We start from the raw sequence: 14,909 nt of genomic DNA on the forward strand, positions 1-14,909 counted from the left end.
CAGCCAGTCTACATACCAATTTGACCCTAAGAAGAGGATCAGACCTCATCAGCAGAAGGAACAGCATCAGTCTCCCGCCCTTTGATCGTTACCATACTGAAACTGGAATAAAATAGGAGTGGGGGAGGAAGGCTCCTTGTGGCTTGGTACTAATGGGATAATAGATATAATACATTTAAAATTTATTCCTAAACTAGCTTGTGTTAAAAAATATCTGCTGAGTATCTATACTGTGTCAGCTGCTCTTGGAAGGCTGAGAGTTAATTTAGAGGAGTAAAACACAGTCCATCTATGGCATACATGAGCACATTTGTACAGTAGTCCCTCTTACCTGTGAGGGATACATTCCAAGACTCTCCCCCCCCCCCCAGTGGATGCCTGAAATCAGATATTACCAAACCCTATAAATATTGTTTTCCCCCTTATACAGACATACCTTTGATAAAGTTTAATTTATAAATTAGGCAATTTCACAGATAGAAGATTCATTCTTACCATAGATCTTAGCAACCTCACCATATGATTTTTTTTCTTTTCTTATTGAGAACTTTTGCTTTTTCTCTTAAAGGAAGCACTTTATGAATTACCAGCATCACTACTCTTGTGCTTTGGGGCCATTAAATAAAATAAGGGTTACTTGAACACAAGCACTGAGATACTGTGATAGTGGATCTGATAACCTAGACAGCAACTAAGTGACTAATGGGCTGGCGGCTAGTGTAAACAACGTATACACTAGATAAAGGGGTGATTCATGTCCCAGTCGGGACAGATCAGGACAGTACGAGATTCTATCATGATACTCATAACGGCACACAATTTAAAACCTATGAATTGTTTACTTCTTAAATTTTCCATAACATATTTTCTGACCATGGTTGATGGTGGGTAACCACAGAAAGTGAAACCATGGATAAGGGGGGTCTATTGTAGTATCTCATTAGTTGCCCGTCATTCTCATTACAGTCCTTACCGATCATCATTTACTTTGGATGTGTGATGTCCATTCTCTACTATCTGGGCCTTGTGCAGTGGATAGTTCAGAAGGTGAGTCATTCTCCTACACCACTCAGGAGGGGGGCTTTCATCTTGTGATCTGTCAGGAAGCATGAACATGACACTTACTTTGGAAAAATGCTCACATGTAGGATCTAGATGTTAGAACCAGTGTGAAAAGACAAACTCAAGCATGCCTGATGTCAGATGGTCAGGCCCAGGCTCTAGGTAAGCTGAGGAGCAGAGCAGGAAGAGAAAATGGGCTGGACTGCTATTTCATACTGAGTTTTCATCTACTAGTTCTGGAAGCCAAGAGTCCTGAGTCCTGGTCCAGGCTCTGTAATTTGCTTTGTGGCCTTGGGCTTGTCACTCCACTTCTCTAGGCTTTAGTTTCCTTACCAGTAAATGGAGAAGGGAATGGGGGTGTGGTTTGGGAGGAGTCCTGCTAGATACTCTCCAAGGCTTCCACTAATGTTAACGGTTTAGGTCTTTGTATCCCTTTAGGTTGCCTGGTTTTTACAAATTACCATGGGCACCACCGCCACAGAGACCCTAGCTGTGGCAGGAAACATCTTTGTGGGTATGGTAAGTACTCTGAGGCCTTCTGATCATTTTTTCCTGGGAATACATGATGTGGCAGAAAACAGGTTGAGAAAAGTATGTGTTCCTTCTGAAAAGTCAAATAAATGAGATGTATGGGCAGTCAATCACTGATGAAAGAAAACTCAGAAGTTCAAAGGAAACTCGGCTACTGCTTTTACCCTTCATGTGTAATACAACTACTTACCTGGGTATACTTAGCTTGGACATCCTTAACCACTGATCCAACTTCTTACACAGGAATATAGGGAAACATCCTAGTCCAAATCTCACCGCCTTCAGTGTGCTCTATGGTTCTAGTTTCTCCCTGTGATCCATGTTTTCCAGGGTCTCTGAGAAGGCACTAATTTGCCTTGCTCAGAGCTAACACCAAGGCTCTTCCTCATAACACATTGTTTGATACATTTATATGGAATAGGTGCTCAATATATGCTATTGACTGATTAACTCAATGTTAGGGACAATGACAATGGCTTGTCAAATTGACAAGGAGTTAGTATGAGGTCTTCCTCTCTCACGGCCCTTGGCTGATTAACTGTTTCTGAAATGTCTTCAGAGAACTTCTGCATGCTTCCACCTTAGCACTGCACATTTTACTGAAATTATCCATAATTGGCTTAGTTTTCTGTTCTAGACTATAAGCTCCTATCAGTAGAAACTTTTCCTTATTTATATTAATATCCCTGGCATCTAGTATAGCACTAGACACATAATTGTCACTCATTAAATTATAAATAACATTATCTTAGGTTGATGCTAAATACAGTTTAGAATTGGGTCTTCATAATTTCATAACATTTTCACAAACATATATTTTTTATTTCATCAACAGTGGGCTTTAATAATATATTTGCAATTAATTTAACAAGTACTTTTTAAAAATATATATTTTATTGATTTTTTACAGAGAGGAAGGGAGAGGGATAGAGAGTTAGAAACATTGATGAGAGAAACATCAATTCAGCTGCCTCCTGCACACTCCCTACTGGGGATGTGCCTGCAACCAAAGTACATGCCCTTGACCGAATTGAACCTGGGACCCTTCAGTCCACAGGCCAATGCTCTATCCACTGAGCCAAAGTGGTTAGGGCTTAACAAGTACTTTTAAAGCTACTAATATGTACTCAGGAAATACACTGTATTTCATAAGGTCACTCATTAAGTACATCAGGTCCTCAAATAATGTATGAACAAAAAATATTTCATTCAATTTTATTTCATTATAAAGTTGATGAGATGCCATAGGAACTTAACTCTTGTTTATATCAATTAGTCTATGGTAAAACTGGTTTCATTATACAGTCACAGAACTTATCAACATTAAGTGAGGATGTTCTGTAGTTGATTTTAGACATAGAGAAAAAAAATATACCATTCCCCCTTCCATAGCATTTTAGAATTTAAATAAATAAGACAAACATATATGAAAATCTATGATAGCAATACCAGCCAGGACATGATTAGGTGCCAGAGAGAGTGAGGCAGATGGTGGGGGGGCCTACAAACGGAGCTCTGTCCTGGAAAAGCACTCACACTAGAGGGATGTGTCCCTGGGGCCAGGTGGGCACTGTGGGGTGGGGAGTCACATCCTCTTGAATCTGACTCGCTTCTCCTGTTCACAGACAGAGGCACCTCTGCTCATCCGTCCATACCTTGCAGACATGACACTCTCTGAAATCCATGCAGTGATGACCGGAGGGTTTGCCACCATTTCAGGCACTGTGTTGGGAGCCTTCATATCCTTTGGGGTAGGCACAATCTGTTTGATCACTCCTGGGTAAACCCAAGTCTGGGTTCTGCAGACTCTGATTCCTATGTCTGGCCTTACAGATTGAAGCGTCATCTTTGATTTCTGCATCTGTGATGGCTGCCCCATCTGCTCTTGCCTTGTCAAAGTTGGTATATCCAGAAGTGGAGGAATCCAAGTTCAAGAATAAGGAGGGAGTAAAATTGCCCCGTGGGTGAGTACAATGAGGCATATAATTTGGGAGAGGCTGAGGTCAGGCGCAGAGTCAAGAGTAGTGCTGTGGCGGCAGAGGCTTCAGGTCTCCTGGAGAAGGAATAGTATGATTCTATATTCCCTCTTGTCCACCTCTGCCTCTAGCTCAAGGGTTCTCAACCTTCCTAATGCCGTGACCCTTTAATACAGTTCCTCATGTTGTGGTGACCCCCCGATTTCATTGTTACAAATTGAACATAATTAAAGCATAGTGATTAATCACAAAAACAATATGTAATTATATATGTGTTTTCCGATGGTCTTAGGCGACCCCTGTGAAAGGGTCGTTCGACCCCCAAAGGGATTGCGACCCACAGGTTGAGAACCGCTGCTCTAGTTGATCATGTAGGTTTTACTTGTTTAATCCTCCATCTGCCTCTGTTTTCTGCAGACCAGTATCCTCTGTCCTAGGTGTTAGTGCAATTTCATGACAATTAAATCTGATACTGCTTCAGTATAATTTCCACCACAAGGGTCACTAAGGAACCCCATCACCTCTTAAGCTGGTCTTGCACCTTCCTCCTGCACTCCTGAACCACAGGAAAAGTGGGATTTCTCTTCCGTGAGAGGCTGAGACTAATCCAGACACCATATTCTTCTATGCCCAATGACCACAGGAAGGAGTCGAATATCCTGGAAGCTGCCAGCAATGGAGCCACAGATGCCATAGGCCTTGCTACTAATGTAGCAGCCAACCTGATTGCCTTTTTGGCCGTGTTGGCCTTCGTCAATGCTGCCCTTTCCTGGCTAGGGGAGTTGGTAGACATACAGGGGCTCACTTTCCAGGTAAAGAGTTACATTTGTTGGGCTGCCCCTGTAGGTTGTATTTAAGTGGTCCTTGAATTGTGCGTGCTCCCCTGACCCACAGTGAGCTAAAAGAGAGCATGGAGAGAAGGGTGGAGGAGACTAAGTTAAGGCTCCAGAGAAAGTCCTTGGGTCTTGACCTGTGTTACTTGTTCTTTCTTTTCACCTAGGTGATTTGCTCCTATGTCCTAAGGCCTATGGTTTTCATGATGGGCGTAGATTGGGCAGATTGCCCAATGGTGGCCGAGATGGTGGGGATCAAGTTCTTCACAAATGAGTTTGTGGCCTACCAGCAGCTGTCCCAGTACAAGAGCAAACGTCTCTCTGGAGTGGAAGAGTGGGTCGGGGGCGAGAAACAGTGGATTTCTGTAAGTGACAGTTCAGAAGAGCATAAATCATTTGTGGGCAGACAGAAAGTGTCACACAAGTTTGTTTCACACCCAGGGATCCCTTTCCAGGGTCCCAGGCCTAACCCACAAAGCAAGCATAACAGTATACTTAGCTCCAGTCCCCGGAGGTCTGTGTGCTATTCCTCCCCTGCACTCTGACCCAACTTCTCTCTATAATGTAATTTACAGTTGGGGCAGTTCAGGGTGGACACTATTTTTGATGATCTAAGGTCCCCTTCTTCATGTATAAGTTTATTTTTTTATTTTTATTTTTTAAAAATATATTTTATTGATTTTTTACAGAGAGGAAGGGAGAGGGGTAGAGAGTTAGAAACATCGATGAGAGAGAAACATCAATCAGCTGCTTCCTGCATACCCCCTACTGGGGATGTGCCCGCAACCAAGGTACATGCCCTTGACCAGAATCGAACCTGGGACCCTTCAGTCTGCAGGCTGACGCTCTATCCACTGAGCCAAACCGGTCAGGGCTTCATGTATAAGTTTAAATGCTATAAATTGATCTCCTTTTCTCTCTCCCTCTATCTCAGTCATCCTCATTCTTAGGCCTTCTCCGTACTCATGGACTTGAACAAGAAGAGTGCTGGGCAAAGAGGCCCATTGTGGTTGCCATAATATTATTCCTGTAATAACTCAGGAAGTGATTATTTTCTGAGCATCTTTCCCATAGTCTTTAGGGTAATGTGGAAAAGATTGGGGGTTCTATGATCTTTGGAACTATCATGATTATATGACTACACGTATGGGACTGAATTTATTTACTTATTTACATGTGTTTTTCCTAGGTGAGAGCTGAAATCATTACAACATTTTCACTCTGTGGATTTGCCAATTTTAGTTCCATAGGAATCACACTGGGAGGCCTGAGTGAGTTATTTCATTTTCCCAGCTACCCAATAAGCCAGACAGACTCCAGTTTCTGTAGTAAGCAGTCTGGTGCTTCAGTACAAGTTGAGGCCAGATAGAGAACCTGGTGTGAAATGGGCCCTGATTGGCACAGATAATTTGGAGTTAAGGCAACCATGGTGCCTGACTATGCATGGAGCCCACGCTGGATTTACATCTCAATTTCTGTTACTCTTTTTCCGTTCAATTGGAGGCTCAAAAGACTTATTTTACTTTTATTTTCCCTTTGAGGGAGATTATCATGATATCACTTTTATTTTGCCATTAAATGGGTATTATGCATATATAAGTAGAGATACTTGGTTTATTATTCAGTACCAAAGGTACTTTCTAAGATTAGGCTGCTCACCAGTTGTCTTCACAGAAGTAGGAGTTGCATAGGAATCAAAAGACAAATAAAATCATCAGACACATAAGGCAGATAGACAGTAAGAACCACTGGTATCAAGTGTGGGATTAAAAGCTATAAATCACTAGATGGGGGAGGAGTAAGTATTTGAAGCAGACACAGATACATTTAGATTGTGGGTGATGGTTGGATGAAAAAGTATGAGGAAAGCGGAGTTGTCCTTGAGGGCAGGGATAGCAAATTCCAAGAGTTTGGAAGATCCAGGTTAGAAATAAAGTATAAGAAGAAATACAGCTAAGTGTGTCCATTTAGAATCATTAAGAATCATTAAATTGATTTATTTGGCTGCTGGTTGAACAATTTAAAGGTGAAAACAATGTCCTTTTGGTTTATTTCCCCCCTTTGTTAAATGCTTGTCTGTGCTGTTCTAATTCTGATGCCCGATTACTGTCTGATTGTCAGATTGCCATCCAGCAGTGGGAAGTGCATCATGTGAGTGAGGTTTAGGCAAATGTGGCCGTCCTTATCCCTCTGGCTCAAAACAGTCCATCAGATTCCGGTCCCACTAGTGAACACCAGGCATCTGTGTCTGTCTGGACCAAACTGGAGCTTTCCTTGATCTAGATGCATCTTGGGAATGTTCATGGAACCACTGAAGTTAGGGTCAGACACACATTCCTTGACCTGGGAAATGTTTGAGTTAGTGAACCCTCAGGACTAATGTATATACACACCTCTTAGGGCACTGCTGGCCAGCCTCTGGTGGTTAGTAGTAAAAAAAAAAAAAAGCTATTCATCTGCTGTTTTGTTCTTCTGCATTCCTTAATTGGGGCTCATGGGAAATACCAGATTGGCTGGTGAGGAAGAGATCAAATTATTTTGTTTTGTCTGCAGCATCAATGGTACCGCACCGGAAGAGTGACTTGTCCAAGATTGTAGTCAGAGCCCTCTTCACAGGGGCCTGTGTATCCCTTATCAGTGCCTGTGTGGCAGGTATGTACCTCACCTTAGTCTCTTGGTAGAACTCACATGCCTAGGTACTGATAAGATCTCTCTCAGAATACCGATTTAACCATCCATCTCACAGATGCGTAGAAAAGGCACCTAATCTACAACCTTCTCCAATTCACACCCAAATTATTGAGAGCTATCAGGAACATGTGTACAATCTTCCCCTACGATCTCTGTCTCCTTTATCCAGGAATCCTCTATGTTCCCAGGGGAGCGGAAGCTGACTGTGTCTCCTTCCTAAACACAAGTTTCACCAATAGAACCTATGAGGCCTATGTGTGCTGCAGAGAGCTCTTCCAGAGGTGAGTGAGCATCAGGATCTCAGCTTCCTCCTCTTACATGCTATTCTCAACTCAGGCATCTTCTGGGAGAAATAGGGTATTGAGAGTAATCATGTGGATCCTGAATAGAGTGTTTAAGAAGGAAGATGGGTATTTGTGGTGGTCTAGATCTATGCTCTTTTCTCTTATTACTTATTTCTCTTATTAGTGTGCATTATCTCTAGTGTGGACAAGTGACAGATCTTACCGATGTTGCTGGGATACTTCGAAGTGGAAGGGCAGGGGAAGAAGAAAGGAAGTGTGGTTTCCCTCTTGTGACCAGAATGCTGTAGGTGAAGGCGTGGCAATGGTCCTAAGTGGCTAAAAAATTATGGGCTTCTTCTGACAGCAGTGATGACTGAAAGAGGATCAAGTTGAATTGGTCATGATGCATTCAGAAAAATGAATTTGTTTACCAATTTCTGGGATATTATAATGGTTTTCTGTTTTCTCACTTAACAAGCTGGTAAACAAGTAAAAAAACCGAACAATTTGAAAAATCAGTTATTCTTCTTAGATTCCTAAGAGAGGTGAGAACACACAGAAAACCACTGCCCTCAAGATTGGAGAGACAGGTGAATAGAGATAGTCACAGAGACTATTGGAGCAGAGACTCAGGAGTGGAAACTGCTGCAGAAACCTATGCAGGGGTAGGAAAACCTGAGAGTGTAATTGCTGGAGGCATAGTGAGGACAAGTCTGAATGTTAAAAACTTGGGCGGGGGTGGGGGTGACAGTTTTGGGGGCATCCCCACACTTTTGTGGGTTTTACCTCCAGGAGATAAGCCAGGTTCTCACAGTAAATAGAAAAGAAACAGAGTTGAAGTTCTGGTGTACTTCAAAATGGTTCCCTGGGTGAGGGGGAAAGGGAACCATTTAAAAACATACCAGAGACTCTGTTTTTGTTGTGGTTGTTGACACATATTTTTATTTATTTTGGGTGAATACCAGGAGTAGAATTGCTGGGTCCTAGAGTAGGTACATGTATGATGAAAAATATGCTATTGAGAAGTTGGTCTGTAGAACAGTAGAACTGTATGGTCAAATACAATCACTTTATCAGGTGCTTCATTTGAGTCTTAGTTTTCTGTGAGTTATTTTCTTTAAACAATTTTTTATTTTTCAATTACAGTTGACATGCAAATTTATATTATTTTCAGTTGTACAACCCACTGATTAGACATTATATAACTTACTAAATGATCATCTTGATAAATCTCATACCCATCTGACACCATATATAGCTATTATATTATTGTCTATATGCCTTATGCTGTTCTTCACACTCCTGTGACTATTCTATAATTACCATTTTTTACTTCTTAATCCCTTTACCTTTTTCACCCATTCTCCCAACCCCTGTCCCATCTGTCAAAATGCTCTCTGTATCTATGTCTGCTTTTTTAAAATTGATTTCAGGGAGAGGAAGGTAAAGGGAGAGAGAGATAGAAACATCAATGATAAGAGAATCATTGATCAGCTGCCTCCTGCACGCCCCCTACTGGGGATCAAGCCTGAAACCTGGGCATGCGCCCTGACAGGGAATCGAACCAGCAACCTCCTGGTGCATGGGACGATGCTCAACCAACTGAGCCACACTGGCCAGCCTGTTGGATTTTTTTATTTAATCCTCACCAAGGATATATTTTTTAAAATTGATTTTAGAGAGAGGAAGGCAGAGAGAAAGAGAGAAACCTCCATGTGGGAGAAACATCGATTGGTTGCCTCCCATATGTGCTCTGACCAGTGATTAAACCCACAATCTGGGTAGAAGCCATGACCTGGAATTGAACCCGCCACCTTTCAGTGTATGGGATGATGCTCCAACCAACTGAGAAGAAAGGAATAGAAAAAATATTTGAAATAATAATGACTGAGAATTTTCCCAAATTAATGTCAGACACCAAGCCAAAGATCCAAGAACACAAGCAGGATAAATGCCAAAAAACTCCACCTAGGCATATTTTCAAACTACAGAGGATCAAAGATAAAGAAACATACTAAAAGAAGCCAGGAGGGGGGAAAGAGCATATGTAAGCTAAAAGAACTAGTTATAGGATACACAGAAAGAAAGATTTGAGGAACTAGAATGTTTAGTTCTGCCAAAATAAAAGATGTGTACAGTAGTGACACATGGGTGAGTGAAGAGAGTTCTGAAGACAATGAAGAGAGTTCTGGGAGGTGAGGCTAAAATACCTTAAAAGGCCTTGTATGAAATGCTAAGGAATTTAGATCTTGACTTACAGAATTCTGAACATTGGCATGATAAGATTTTTTTAAAGATAATTCTTATAGCCATTTAGATGTCTGGGAGACCAATAAACACATTGTTATAATAGTCTAAGTGACTAAATGGTGACAGCTGATACTAAGTGGTTATGGGATGAAGATGCACTAGACCGAGGAGAATTAATGGGGTTGGTCATAGCTAGATAGGAGGGAAGGATGGGGTAGAGAAGGGAAAGGCGCCTCAAGTGATTGTCTTCTTTGTAGCTTGCAAAAGTGGGTCTAAAAGGGATGACACTAGCTCACTGAGAGGAGGTCTAGTTCCAGGAATGGGGATAAAGGGGAAAGATGAGGGTTTAGCTTAATTCAGTTGGATATGTTGACTTGGAGGTACCTGTGGGACCACCATGTGACACTACTCGCAAGCCAATCGGGGTCTGGGGTTCAGGAGAGAAATCAGAGTGGGAGATATATTTGGAAGTTATCATTAAATAGGTGATCTGTTCAGTATATAGGCAGATGTTTGGGTGCTGGCTGCTTAACAAGTTACTGTGCCAAATTAACAGATGTTACCCTCTTGTGTTTGGAGGTTATCATCAGAGTAGGCAACCAACAATCTTTGAAAAATAATCCCTTTATTGTACTATTAAAGATGAATTATAAACAGGATAGTGACATAGTTTGATTCCTATGTTCTTGTGGCAGTCCAGTGGAGTTCATTGTAAGCACAATCTAAAGTAAATGAATAAAGTGAAAACTGCTAATTTTTGTTTAACAATGAGTTGTCTTTCCATCACTGAACTTCACTGAAAAATTAACAAAATACTCTTTCTTGCTCATTTCTGACTCTGAAGCTGTAATGGACTTCTTGTCTATAGTCATTTACTTAGTGTCATTAGCATCTAGATTCTAAAAGAGATCATGTTTTTGTTTATACTAAATAAGTTTTGAGTCACTCCAGACCAAGATGGGGATGAGGAGGCTCCTGAATTTCCCTCCTCCAAGCTACACTGAATGTACAGCTATATTGTAATTCCCTCCAAGAGAACCAGAAACTAGTGGAGTGACTCCTACACATTGGGAAACTGAGAAAATACCCACACTGAATTGGGTAGGAAAGGCTAAGACACAGTCTCACCATAAACCCCACCCCTGGCACAGGACCATACAATTGAGGGAATTCCTAACTCAACTTCTCCCAGAGGAGGGAAGGGTTTGGACTGCACATCTAGGGCACCAACTTCTAAGGTTCCCACCTGAGGGGCAGGTGCCCCAAACACATAGCTCTGAAATAATATGGGGCTTGGGTTTCTGAGTCTCCCAGAACTATAGCAATCCAAGAACAGTTCTTAACAGGGGGTGAGCACTCCTGGCGGCCATCCTCCAAGGCTCAGTGCAGAGGGAACGGGAAAACTGGCTCATCTCCCAGTCTTTCCCAGGAAAGGGCTCGACAGTACACTTTCCACATTGCTGCCCTGTCGCTTCTAATGAGCATGCGTCTAAGTGCTCACTGCAATCCTCCCGGATCCCAAACAAGCCTATGGGCACTTCCCCGACCTTTTCCCTCAGGCTCGCTTCAATGATGAAACCAGGTCAGCAGCATTTCTCCGGGAAGAGTGTTACCTATGGTGCCACAGTTTTCGTGGTGTTGCCCAAGGGACAAGCCCCCAGGTCACCTGGCTCTGATAACCAATGTGGCTTGCATTCATGAGTCCCCTATGTCTGGCTTCTAATTAGCATGTATCTATGGGATGATGGTGATCCTCCTTGGAGCCCACTTTCTCCCTCCAACAATAAAACCAATTTTCCAGTATCTCCCTGGAAGGAGCATGTATACACATCTAATGCCCCAATTTTTATGGCTGCCACAGGCCCCCAAATCACCTGGCTCTGGTAGTAAACTGGGCTTGCATTGGAAATCAATTTCCAGTGGGAAATCTAGCCAACAACGATGAAGTTTTTAAATGAGCACAGAAGCAACCCCCAATAGCTATACACCCAGGTTCAGCACAGAGGGAGCAGGCACAAATGCCCACCTCCCAGTTTCTCCCTGAAAAGAATCTGACCGCATACTTTCCAGCTGGTATCTAAGGATCCAGCTTCTAATTAGCCTGCATTCAGGCGCTGACTGCAAACCACCCCTTTGGGACACTAACAAGACCTACACAGAGACACATAATTAAATTGTTAAAAGTTAAAAACAAAGAGAGAATTAAAATCAGCAACAGAAAAGTAACTTATTACGTGCAAGGGAATCCTCATAAGAATATTTGCATATTTTTCAACAGCAACCTTGTAGTTCAGAAGGGAGTGGGATAATATATTCAAAAGAAAAACCTGCCAACCAAGAATACTTTATCAGGCAGAGTTGTCTTTCAGAAGTGGAGAAATAGTGTTTTTCAGACAAGTAAAAGCTGATGGAGTTCATTACCACTAGACCAGCCTTACAAGAAACAGATAGTAATACAATCTTCCTAAATTTATTAAGACTTGTTTTGTTGCCCTAACCCAGTGGTCGGCAAACTGGGCTCAGAAAACCGTGGCTCTGGAGCCACATGCGGCTCTTTGGCCCCTTGAGTGTGGCTCTTCCACAAAATACCTGCTCTTCCACAAAATACCGACTTCTGCGCATGGGCCACGAAGTTTCAAACGCACTGTACATGCGCGCCCGCACGTGGTATTTTGTGGAAGAGCCACACCCAAGGGGCCAAAGAGCTGCTTGTGGCTCCAGAGCTGTGGTTTGCCGACCACGGCCCTAACCGATTTGGCTCAGTGGATAGAGCGTCGGCCTGCGGACCAAGAGGTCCCACGTTCGATTCCAATTAAGGGCATGTACCTTGGTTGCGGGCACATCCCCAGTAGGAGCTGTGCAGAAGGCAGTTGATCGATGTTTCTCTTTCATCGGTGTTTCTAACTCTCTATCCCTCTCCCTTCCTCTCTGTAAAAAATCAATAAAATATATATATATTTTTTAAATATATTTTATTGATTTTTTACAGAGAGGAAGGGAGAGGGATAGAAAGTTAGAAACATCGATCAGCTGCCTCCTGCACACTCCCCACTGGGGATGTGCCCGCAACCAAGGCACATGCCCTTGACCAGAATCGAACCTGGGACCCCTCAGTCCCCAGGCCGACGCTCTATCCAGTGAGCCAAACTGGCCAGGGCAAAATATATATATTTTTTAAAAAAAGACTTGTTTTGTTGCCTTGCATCTGTCCTATCAGATAATTTTCATGTGTACTTGAGAAGAATGTACCGGTATATTCTGGTGTTGGATGGATTGTTCTGTAAATGTATGGTAGTCTATCTGGTATATCATATCATTTAAGTCCAAAGTTTCATTGTTGATTATCTGTCAGTATGATCTATCCATTACTAAATGGGAATATTAAAATCCCCTATTTGTATGAAGGTTCCCAAATAAATTAAAAATAGAGGTACCACATGATCCAGCAATCTCACTTCTGGGTATATATCCAAAGAAAATGAAATAATTATCTGTATTCCCATGTTCATTGCAGCATATTCACAGTAGCCATGGTATGAAAACCACCTGTGTCCAATGACAGATGAATGGGTACAGAAAATGTATCCTTATGAAAGAAGGAAATCCTGGTATTTGTAACAACATTAAGCAAAGTGAAATAAGATTGACAAAGACAAATACTGCATGGTATCACTTATATGTAGAATCAAAAAAATTTTTTAAGTCAAACTCGTAGAAACAGAGTAGAGTGGTGGTTGCCTGGGACTGGGGGGCGGGGTGTACATAGGGGGTGGTGGAAATAGATGCTTATATACAGGTCTTATCTTGGGCATGAATGAGAAAATAAATATACTTAATTCTGTCCTATTTAATTGGTCATTGCAATTGGATCCATTTATAGGTTGTTGTTTTTCCAGTTGCTTGGTAGAACTTATTGATATGTCTTGTTGAATTTTTTTAAAAATCTGACCCACTATGTATCTCTCTGGCTTTTCATTTCAGTACTTCTCTGAATGGTACCAACGGTCCTTCTTTTTCCGGTCCATGGGAAAATAAAGAGTTCAGTGCCATAGCCCTTGCTAACTGCTGTGAATTCTACACCAATGCTGTGTGTGCCTAAGGCTGGTCCATTTTCATAACAGTCTCAATCTTGACAGACTTTTGATGGTAAAGGTATTTATGTAGTCAAGAGTTCTCACTCTACAACTAACTCACCATGATCTTTAACAGTACATGTAAAAAAATAATTTGGTTCACTGTATGCCAGTAATGAAAATCAGCATTTGTCTTTCCATTATTTGGCTGAATCAAATAGGAAATTATGGGCTCTGTCTGAGTTTACAAGTGAAATAATAAATATTACCATATCAAAAATATCTGGCAAATCTTCCTTCTAGTTGCCACCTTAAAAATTCTGTGATACAGTCTGCTATAAATGTGACTTCGTATGTAATGCACACTGTGGTGAAAAGCTGTATTTCTTGGAGTTCTGTGGATGAGATAGATTTATGGTTCTAAAGATACATATGAAAGTTACATGAATATATAATGTTAAAATTTTTTTCTGGTTGTCACACATACAACCTCCTTAACATAACATAGTAAACAAAAAGTATTTCCTATCTACAAACTTGAAAGGAATGTCCATTTCTTAAAGATCCTTACTTTGTTTTAGTATTGTGCTTTAGTGCCCTATTTGTTTCAAGTTTACAGGGAATCCTTTAAAACAGGATGTCAATTTTGCCTCCCAGGGGACATCTGGCAATGTCTGGAGACATTATTACTTGTCACAAATGGGGGAAGAGGGGAAGGATGCTACTGACATCTAGTAGGTAGAAGCCAGGATTGCTACTAAGCATCCTATAATGCACAGGTTTCTCTGGCCCCAAATTTCAACACTCTGATATAAAATGCCTAATATATTCCTTATATCTAATATTATTTATAGTATTAAAATATTATACTATTAAAAGTTTCAAAAGGATATAGAGTTCCTCAAAAGTTAAACATGGAATTACCTCATGTCCCTACAATACCACTCCTAGGCATAGATGCAAAAGAACTGAAAATAGGTATTCATACAAGTATATATGTACATGTTTACAGTAGCATTATTCATAACTAGAGGCCCGGTGCATGAAATTTGTGCATGGGGGGAGGGGTTCCCCTCAGCCCAGCCTGCACCCTCTCCAATCCGGGACCCCTTGGGGTTTGTCCGACTGCCAGTTTAGGCCCGATCCTGGACATCCCTTTCACAATCCTGGACTGCTGGCTCCTAATCGCTCACCTGCCTGCCTGCCTGG

At 41.7% G+C, this 14,909-nt stretch overlaps 1 protein-coding gene across 2 annotated transcripts in view; it reads left to right on the plus strand.

Moving 5' to 3' along the window:
• Positions 1–14,631, plus strand: part of SLC28A2 (solute carrier family 28 member 2) — a 36,943-nt gene extending 22,312 nt beyond the window's left edge. For both annotated transcript variants that reach the window (XM_036300271.1, XM_036300265.1), the window contains exons 9-18: positions 967–1,047; positions 1,501–1,581; positions 3,219–3,344; positions 3,427–3,557; positions 4,213–4,381; positions 4,570–4,767; positions 5,592–5,673; positions 6,956–7,054; positions 7,263–7,374; positions 13,609–14,631. In XM_036300271.1, coding sequence (XP_036156164.1) covers positions 967–1,047; positions 1,501–1,581; positions 3,219–3,344; positions 3,427–3,557; positions 4,213–4,381; positions 4,570–4,767; positions 5,592–5,673; positions 6,956–7,054; positions 7,263–7,374; positions 13,609–13,726 — 1,197 coding nt within the window. In that variant the 3' untranslated portion in view covers positions 13,727–14,631. The remainder of the gene's footprint in view (positions 1–966; positions 1,048–1,500; positions 1,582–3,218; positions 3,345–3,426; positions 3,558–4,212; positions 4,382–4,569; positions 4,768–5,591; positions 5,674–6,955; positions 7,055–7,262; positions 7,375–13,608) is intronic.
• Positions 14,632–14,909: the final 278 nt, after the last annotated feature.

This window comes from Myotis myotis, unplaced genomic scaffold (genome assembly GCF_014108235.1).
Source record: "Myotis myotis isolate mMyoMyo1 unplaced genomic scaffold, mMyoMyo1.p scaffold_m19_p_1, whole genome shotgun sequence".
In the NCBI taxonomy this organism is placed as follows: domain Eukaryota; kingdom Metazoa; phylum Chordata; class Mammalia; order Chiroptera; family Vespertilionidae; genus Myotis; species Myotis myotis.